The sequence below is a fragment of the Fragaria vesca genome, linkage group LG3, assembly GCF_000184155.1.
Source record: "Fragaria vesca subsp. vesca linkage group LG3, FraVesHawaii_1.0, whole genome shotgun sequence".
NCBI lineage: Eukaryota > Viridiplantae > Streptophyta > Magnoliopsida > Rosales > Rosaceae > Fragaria > Fragaria vesca.
The window spans coordinates 5,012,717-5,021,779 of NC_020493.1; the positions used below are offsets into that span (position 1 = coordinate 5,012,717).

Consider the following 9,063-nt stretch of genomic DNA (forward strand, 5'->3'; position numbering starts at 1 on the left):
GGCCTTTGGTATTCTAGTTTTATTTTTCTCTTGAAGCAAACACACAAAACTAAGAAATGGAACTTGGCCCAACCCAATGTGTCTAAGCCCAAACGTATTTTTTTCTTATAATTCTTACGGTTCACTCTGATTCGCTCGGTGACATATTTTTATACTTCTATAAAGAGTCTAGAATCCTAAAAGAGCCATGACCGGTTAGCATGTCAGTCAATGTCACGACCGGTTAACATGTAGGTACGAGTCACGACTGGTCGCATGCAAGAGGTTGGTCTAGTGAAAGCATGTTAGGCTGCAAGTGAGACGGACGCTGCAAGGATTCTCTTGGTAATAGAAGGTCTTTGGTTCGAACCCAGCTTGTGAAAACATCCCTTGGGGAGGGGCCATACCTAAAATTGCTCTCAAACCCGAAATGATAGCTCACCCGACCACCATTTTTGCATCAAAGAATAAGGCTAGCTTTTAATCGCCAACTAGTTGTTAAGAATAATCATAACTAGTCGAGATGTTGAGTTTGTAATGTTATTTAATTCATGTTGTTTCTATTATTCGTTAGTTTCAATTGTAATTTTTTCTTTTCTTTTTCATGGTGTTCGATTCACACATTTAAAACAAGAATTTATTGTTGGTTTTTTTTTTTATAAAAGAATTAGTTGTTGATGATCGCTAATAAAATTGGTAGAGTTTTCTCTTTAATATTACATTTTGGGGTTGAGAATTCGCCAATAGCCCTACTACGAACCTTTCAATGGTTTCCTCCGATTGCATTTAGAAGATTTTTTTTGTCACGGGTTTATATAGTAATGAATGAGATGAATGAAAGTATGAGACGATTTTCATTGTTCAAAAGATAAATTGTGAAGCGATTGTATGTAAAATTTCACCAGTTACAAACAAGTTCATGTCATTCCTCCACCCCCTACATATGTAATAACCATCTTCTTATGTGATTGTGGGTTTGTGGATAGCACTCCAGAAACAGTAAACACATCAATCAAACATTAACACACAAATCAAACAAGTATACATGAAAAGAGACTATTGCGTAGGAGTGCTCTATTTGGTTTTGAGTAGCTTGATGATGGACAACACCGTGATAACCACCAAAAGAAGCAGCCCGATATAAGAAGCAATGAGAGCACCACCACCATGGTCACAGAACTTGCCAAACTTGTCACAGATTTTGTTCCACCTTGCGTGTGAGTTTCCGTTCTTCCCTAGCTGTGCCATGAAGGTAGCTGCACCATCACCAGATGATGCCAGGGCCACAGTCATCTGCATAACCAATAACACGATATTCATGATCACAATGTCTACTTCATTATCTGACATGTTATGTTGGCGCACAGTGAAAAGCTCGAAAAATAAAGAAAATTGCTGATTTACCATGTCTAAAATGGCCATCATCACAAGGCGAAGACCCTTGTCCTTGAACTTGCCTCCGCAGAGGTGCACTATTATCATCAACAAGTTATGAAAGCTGGCCATTGCATTAGCTACAACAAAGTACCTGCACAGGAATACTTATCCCTAACGATTTTCATCATTCATGAGAGGAGAAAGGAAATGACACTAGTGAGGATTAGTGCTTACACATTTGCTGGATTGTGTTGAAACTTGGCTGTGAGAGTTGCTTTAACTTGAGTAGTCCCAACAGTAGCAACAACCAAGGTTTTGGTTTCTTTGTTGAGTGCCATCACAAGAGTTGCGGAAAGTGTGGCCAAGAATGCAACAACTCTCAGCAAGAGAATGATACAATCGTTTGGCTTTCTCACCACCACCAAAGTAGACCCTGGTTTCTCTCCATCTTCTAGCGCCATTGATAGAAAAGGTATAGAGCTGGAAGTGAATGCTTTGTTTTGTAGGTAGAGGGGAGTATATATAGTAACTTAGAGAAAGGGAAATGGATTTACAGAAGTCATCAGTGGTTGAGTCTAACTAGTGTGAAGCACATATCTACTTCTTTGAGTAGTCTCAACCATCCCCCAACTTTTGGTATATAGGTTGGTAGAGGTGGTTTGGAAGACTTCTTTTAACTCCATGCCTTTATGGTAAAATTTGGTTATCTTAAGAATATGTGCATGGTCTAAACTGTAACAAGGCAACAAAACTTATTTATTATCTTGCTCTTTACAGAAACACATCAGCAATCTTAACAATCTCTGCCGTGAATTTCTACCTACAAAATAGTTCATATGCATAACTTGTACATCAAGTCATCAACATTCCAAACTCTACTTCAAAGAGTAACAGGGAAGCGCCAAAGCGTATGCTACTGGTCTAGTAATCCAAACTGAGCACTGTCTTATATACCTGTTTAGAATGTAGAAACTTGAAAGCTAAGAAGTGGGCATCGAATTCCAGAAACCATATCCGTAAGCCTTGCATCACATAAAAATGAACAAATCCCCCAATACAGAGATCAGAGCCGAAATTGCTAGCTTTGACATGCACTTCAGTAGTCCAGAAATGCATCCACACTCATCTCCAACATCTGTTGGATTCGGGTCTTTGTTTTGAAATAAGTTCTCTTCACGTAGTCAGACAAGACTTGCTTTTGAAGAAGCAGTATCAAGTACAACAGTGATGGGAGTTCTAACCCCAAAACACAGTTGATTCCACCCAACTCATTTCAAAGCAAACTTTCTGCTTTTAAATCAGGAAGTTCGTATATAGTGTCAGTACAACTTCTCGTTCCGACCGGTGAAGACTAATGTCAACCCATTTCACCCAGGTTCTCACACCAAATTTGATATCAAAACTCAGAAAGAAAGAAAGGGGAGTTCGTCAAACACATATGAACAGAAGCTTTTGTGAATGCAAGACTAGAGTCTGAGATGCAAATTAAGCTCAAAATAGAATGAAAGGAGCACCATCATCATGAAAAGTATCAGTTCATCAACCAAAGAAGTTGTTTAAATACAGAGTAAATGTTTGACAATTAGATCCCGAAACATATATACTTTATCTGCAGTAACTCAACTACAACACATGGTGATATAGCAATCACAAGAATGATATGAATATCCTCTCCACTTCAGGTGTTTTTAGTGCATCATACATAAATCTGACACCTCAGATTTGACATGGTTTCTCGCACAAATGTTGTAAATTATGAACATCTCCAACAAAATATACAACCAATTTTTTGATGTCTATCTTCCAAGTAATGTGTGATAAGGATTTGATCCAGTAAGTAGCTGCGGTAGATTTTCAGGATCTGAGTGCTACTTTTTCCCTGTTGTGACACCAACTACGACATTGCTCACCTGTGAGATTATGAACATTATGATCAGCTCATCTTTGTTTGCTTGATGAGGAAAAGGGAACCTAGAGGGGAAAAGATGAATGATTGAACAGACATACCAATTTTCCACTCTCATCAACCGACATCGGGTTCTCAACGACAACAGTCTGGCTCTGAGAATGAGGCATTGACTGCAAGAAATACAGGAAACACAAATTCAATGATAAGTATCACAAGACACTACCACAAACATGCTCTCATCTAGAATATAGATGGTATACTGTAAATAACTTACTGCTGAAGTAGAGGGTCTGTGCACTGGAATTGGAACCCTCGCATTGCCCATCTGTAAAAGTACACAAAGTTGCCCGTAAGATACATACCATAGGCACAAAGAGAGAGACTGACCGACTTGCAGCATGATAAACAGGTGAACGGCATATAACAATTGACATATGTGCCTATGCAAGTATCCTCTTTCAACTGATTTGTTGACAAAACTTAAGACTTGTTTTGACACATCATCGTAAAACAAACATATATGGCCACAGTTGCATATGCATGTTTTGAAACTACTCATATATGTGACCCAAAAGTACCTTATATGATGTAGAATGCCAACCTCATTAAGCACACAAAATCCACATTGAAGAGATAAGATACGAAAGAAAAAGTAGCAAGTTCAAACTTTTTCTTTTTCTCTTTTGATACAATACCGTAGAAGATGACCAAGGTGAAGTTACAGTTTAAACATCAATGTAATTACCACATGATTCAAATAGTTTTTCTCATTAGTAATAGAGTATGAGTGACTGATATGCCAAGGGTTCAAAGAATAATCTAAACTTACAACATTGGTAACAAACTGACAGACTGCGCATTTAACTGAAGGAGCCCCATATGGATACATAAGTGTTGTCCGGCAGTTCCCACAGTTGATGTGGGCAAACTGATTGGCTGCTGTATTTCACAAAAATAACCCACATTAGAAGTTACGTCAATAATAAGCCAGTTGAGGTGGTGAGCTAGTTTTCCAAGTATGCAACATAGAAGAACATTAAGCTGTATTTTGCAACTTTGAAACTTTTAATAAAAACAAGGAGGAACATATCATGACCAATCAATTTGTTATAGTTATATTGAATACCAGCCACGAAACCAAGAAATTGGTATTCAAAAGAACAGATGTGTCAACCTGTTATTGACATAACAGTAAGGCTGCATGATCACCTTCCACCATGTTGCATACAACAATAAGGAAATAATTACTAAAAATGGAGCTTCTGTAATACCTGGAGCAAGATTGACTGTATGACAGCAGGAGCATCTCACACTTGTTGCCCCACTTGTATGCATTAACAATGTCCTGCAACCCCCACAAATAAGTTGAGCCATTTCCGTACCTGCAAGGTTTATCACACCATCAAACCGGATGACTCCATGAAATGCTTCTATGTTTAGGTATGAGTTTATAAGTCATTTAGAGAGATTAAAAGACAGCAACTCAACAAGATTGCTTGCAGGATCTAAAGAGCTGCTACCAGGTAATCTCACTCCCCTCTACCCTTTTGAAATTTTATTTCAACCATGCACCTTACACATGACTAATAAATTTTCTTTTTTATTTCTGCTACAAGATCTCCACAAAATTCCTACCATCGATGTTTTTCTTTTTTCTGATTTGACATGGATAACACTAACACTATGAGGAAAAGGACATGCATTAACACTTTAACCAACCAATATTGATACTGTTTATCCTCCATTTAAGTCTACAATGAATAACATAACCTTATACTAAATTTCCTACCAAGCAGAAGCCAATTCGCTTTAGCTACCAAATATCATGAAAGGAGAGTGCTTACTAGCTCAGTAACCATTAATTACAAGGATAAGAGAAAAGAAACAGTGTATTACCAGGAGGAGGGACTGGGGTTATTATATTGCATAATGCACAACAAACATTTGAAGCTCCTCTAGGATAAAGAAGAATGCTCCTACAACCACTACACACAAGCTGGCTCTGCATAGCTGCAACATTGAAACAAACAAAGAATGAGGCTTGCACAACAATCAAAACATAATTGCATTTATTTGTTATTAATCTAGATCATTTGTTTTTGTTATTTTTTTTCTACTAGGTCAATATGCTAAACATCAAGGTACATCGACCCCATTACATATTTTGAAGAAAGTGAAAGATTTTTTTTTATTTTATTTTTTTAAATTTTGGGAAAAGAACCTGAATACTTGAAAAAATTATTCCCATATAGAATAATGAATTTATGATGAACAGATTAAAGAAGCCTGAAAGCATCTTCATAAAAGGCCTAAAGACCTTCTAGTTAAACACATCTCAACTTTAGAAATAATCTAACTCTTGCAGTCTGCTACTATTATTTGTTTGTATGGTGAGCTGGTATAAAAAAAAAATTTCAACTTTTTCATACTAAAGCTGAAACTTAATCAAAGGTGCAACTGTGGAACTAACTAAACAAGAAGCATGCAAGAGAAACACCAAAAATCAAAGCCAGCATATAGTTGACAAGTAGCGCTTCCATATAAAGGAAAAAGAAAAAGAAAAAAGCATCATCACTTGTAGCCAAAAATCATTCCAGAAGAGAGCAACTGAAATGGACAACACAAGCACAAGTCTAACATTTCCTTGAATCCCACACCATTGCTTTTGCAGTCTAGTAAAAGCAAAATATTGACATTCAAGGTCCCACTATAAGAAGTTCAAAACTAAAACAGCTCTGGCTAGTAAAATCTCAAAGTTCATCAGGTTTGCAGAAAGGAAAAGAAACTGTAGTAACTAATCTGAGTCGGAGGTTTCTCCATTGAACTGCTCCAGAAACTCAGCCTCCTTACTATTAGCAATGCTCTTCATCTTTGAGTCACCAGTAAACATATCATGACGTCCTAAAACAACAAGATCCAGTAGCTTTCTCCTTGCATTATAAACTGGATTTGGGTGAATCAAACAGCCTTTCTCATAAGCTTCTCTCAGAAAAACAGTGTGTCGCTTTCCCTTGGTAGACAAATAAAACATCCCAGGGTGATCCAGGAACAAATCCCTTATATTTAAATCAAACCCATACAATTTTCTGAAATGACTGATTTTCTCCACTTCAACCATCTTCTCAACTGTCAGATTCAAGAACTCATGAACTATTGCAACCGCTCGTTTCTCCCCTACTTTCATTCCAGCTTTAGACAACCTCTTCTTCTCTGTGACCTCATCATATGGCCCGACATATGGCAACTTCTGCCATTCTTTAACCTTGGCTCTAAAATTCTTTTTTAACCTCATCCCTGGAGGATACCCATGCTTAAAACTAAACTGAAGTTCAGCCCTATCAACACTGCAACCCTCCTTGCAATATTCCTCTACCCTCCAATTCTCAACAGCTGCAACAAACTTGTCAGAAATTTCACCAACCAGTTTCAAGTTATGAGTATTGGGCTCATGAGCATCACAAAGTTGAAAAAGATGGGAGTTTTTAGATATTACAGACTGCTCAAAATCATCAGGAAGCCCAAGTTCTCTGAAAACTTTAAAAATGCCACGTAGTGGCAACATCTTGGAAGTCGACATGGACAGAAGCCGAACCAATCGATCAACAACAAGTGGCAACGAGGCATTAATAGCCTCTGCTTCTTCTTCTGAAATCCTAAACGCAGTATCAGTTAATGTGCATCGTGTCTGTCCCTTTGTCGGGTCATGGTAAATGTGGAAAATATGAGGGTATTTGCGAAGAAAGGCGACTGCACCACGGTTGAGATGGAGCTTTTGAGAGAGCCTGGACAGAAAATCAACAGAAACTGCAGGGTCACTCGGGTTTGCGAGGATAAGATCTTGCACTGCAACGACTTTGACAAGGTTCTTGTACTTATCCATTAGTTTCTCAAACGTGGGATCTCTGGCTCTTGATGCCACATACTGGGACGATGTTGTTTTCAACCGAACACCCAAAAACCCATAATGGGGCTGCTTCATTATCAACCTCATAACTCGAGTACCCATCTAAACTCAAACAGTTCTATATCTAAGCTAACTTTCAGAGACAATCTACCTCCTACAATTACATCCCTTCAAAACCGAAGCAAGAACCTTGTCAATCTCTTCACCGAAACAAAACCAAAATCACTAGGCTGACTCCAGAACGAGTCCCATTTCTATATAAAAAGATCAAAACCTAAATAAGTCCAGACAGGCCAAAACATACGAAACCTAACGCCTAGGACCATAACCACATACACATTAACACATTTAATCACACACAAAACCAATCAAATCCCTAAACCCAATTACCAAATACCAAACCACGAATTACCTGATTCCCCTCACAAAAAAGTTTTAAACTTTACGATCCCTCTCCCAAATTCAAACCCTGCAACACAACAAAAGCCTCAATCAGACCCAAACCGATACCGAAACCATGAACCGAACAACAGAATCAGAGAAAACGAATACCTGGGCACAAAGGAAACGAATATGGGTGCGTAAAGGTGAGAGCTTTATGACCCAAATGATGAATTTGGGGGAGCGTTGGGAATTGGGTAAGATCGAAAACTCGGGATTAGGTCAAACAAAGAATTGGGTAAATTTTTTTTGTTTTAAAACGTGAAATGAAGGGAAATGAAGAAGAAGAAGAAGGAGGTTGAAATTGGTTGGGAATAATTGGGGAGAGAGAAAGAGATTGATATATGAGAAAGTGTCAAAGGAGAAACTTATGTCGTAAACTGGACAGCTCGATTGAGGCTATAGACAGAGAGATGGAGACAGGAACTAGGAGGAGATTGGGTTTCCAAGCTCGTGCACAAGAGAGAGACAGACTAGTCCCTTCTCTGCCCTCTGGCTAAGCCTAATAATACTGTGGGATTTTTCATTTACTTTTTTATCTTGTGTGTGTCCTATAAATATAAATGTATGGACAAATATACGACACCCTCTCCCTTTTTAGCTTTTGTCTCTTGTCTTTTTGCATGGAACAGCTACTAACTCATATGATATATATGAGAAATTTTATTAACACATTTATAATTATTAGATATATATTTTATACTCAACACATCACTTATTAACTTTATTGTTTTAAAATTTTACTAAATACACATGTCAAAACTTCATACAATACTCTCATTTAAAATACACATCGTATTTATTAAATACACAACTCATTCGCTAAATTTCTAGATCTGCTACTTAATTTATTCAAAAAATAATTCACATTAGTGAGATTTTTATCAAAACCTTTCAACTCTCCTCGTATATTTTTCTATATCAGTTACTCAATTTATTCAAAAAAAAAAATTTACATTAATTAGTGAGATTTTTCTCAAAATGTTTCATCTCTTCTCGTACTGTTTCATCTCATTGACATCTTACTTGACAGTTTTTATTTTTCTCTAAAAGGTTTCACCTTGTTAAGATCTTATTCGAGAGATTTCTCATTGTTAACATCTTCTCCTATCGGTTTTCCTCGACAAAATTTTTTCTCAAAGAGCCTCTTACTCAAACTGATTTCGCTAGCTATATCTGATTAGTGTTTAGTATCTTCATATTCGTTGTTCTCGTAGAGGAAAAGAAAACTCTTAAGCGGGATATTTTATTTAAACTATGTTTCTTTATTTTTGATATGAATGTCTCATTTGGTAATTTTGCGTACCCATAAAATCTTATATAATTTATATAAATAAAGAGATGTGTATCTAACATTTAAGAATATGTTAATAAAATTTCTCTAATAATTATATTGTCTATGTGAAAGGTGCTCTGCGTGAAGAACGGTAAACATACAAATAAAATGAGAATA

General features: G+C 37.0%; 2 protein-coding genes across 2 annotated transcripts; both read right to left on the minus strand.

Annotated features, from left to right (window-relative positions):
* Positions 1-836: 836 nt before the first annotated feature.
* On the minus strand, positions 837-1,851 carry LOC101302241 (CASP-like protein POPTRDRAFT_823125-like). Its single transcript, XM_004293671.1, has 3 exons — positions 1,591-1,851; positions 1,384-1,507; positions 837-1,272 (listed from the first exon to the last, which is right to left on the minus strand). Exons 1-3 carry the CDS (start codon positions 1,815-1,817, stop codon positions 1,054-1,056), a joined length of 570 nt encoding a protein of 189 aa, XP_004293719.1. The 5' UTR covers positions 1,818-1,851; the 3' UTR covers positions 837-1,053.
* A 980-nt stretch (positions 1,852-2,831) lies between these two features.
* Positions 2,832-7,535, minus strand: LOC101291798. The gene is made up of 7 exons (XM_004293635.1): positions 6,116-7,535; positions 5,162-5,275; positions 4,537-4,647; positions 4,095-4,204; positions 3,540-3,590; positions 3,364-3,435; positions 2,832-3,266 (listed from the first exon to the last, which is right to left on the minus strand). The coding sequence occupies exons 1-7, from the start codon at positions 7,269-7,271 to the stop codon at positions 3,225-3,227; spliced, it is 1,656 nt and encodes a 551-aa protein (XP_004293683.1). The 5' UTR covers positions 7,272-7,535; the 3' UTR covers positions 2,832-3,224.
* Positions 7,536-9,063: the final 1,528 nt, after the last annotated feature.

Excerpts from the sequence above, each read along its gene's own strand:
- LOC101302241 (XM_004293671.1), bottom strand. The coding sequence starts at position 1,817 with ATGGCGCTAGAAGATGGAGAGAAACCAGGGTCTACTTTGGTGGTGGTG. Across the intron at positions 1,508-1,590 it reads CAACACAATCCAGCAAATGT|GTACTTTGTTGTAGCTAATG; the intron begins GTAAGCACTAAT and ends ATTCCTGTGCAG. Across the intron at positions 1,273-1,383 it reads TGATGGCCATTTTAGACATG|ATGACTGTGGCCCTGGCATC; the intron begins GTAAATCAGCAA and ends TTGGTTATGCAG.
- LOC101291798 (XM_004293635.1), bottom strand. The coding sequence starts at position 7,271 with ATGGGTACTCGAGTTATGAGGTTGATAATGAAGCAGCCCCATTATGGG. Across the intron at positions 3,591-4,094 it reads GTCAGTTTGTTACCAATGTT|ATGGGCAATGCGAGGGTTCC; the intron begins GTAAGTTTAGAT and ends GTACTTTTACAG. Across the intron at positions 3,267-3,363 it reads TTGATGAGAGTGGAAAATTG|GTGAGCAATGTCGTAGTTGG; the intron begins GTATGTCTGTTC and ends ATAATCTCACAG.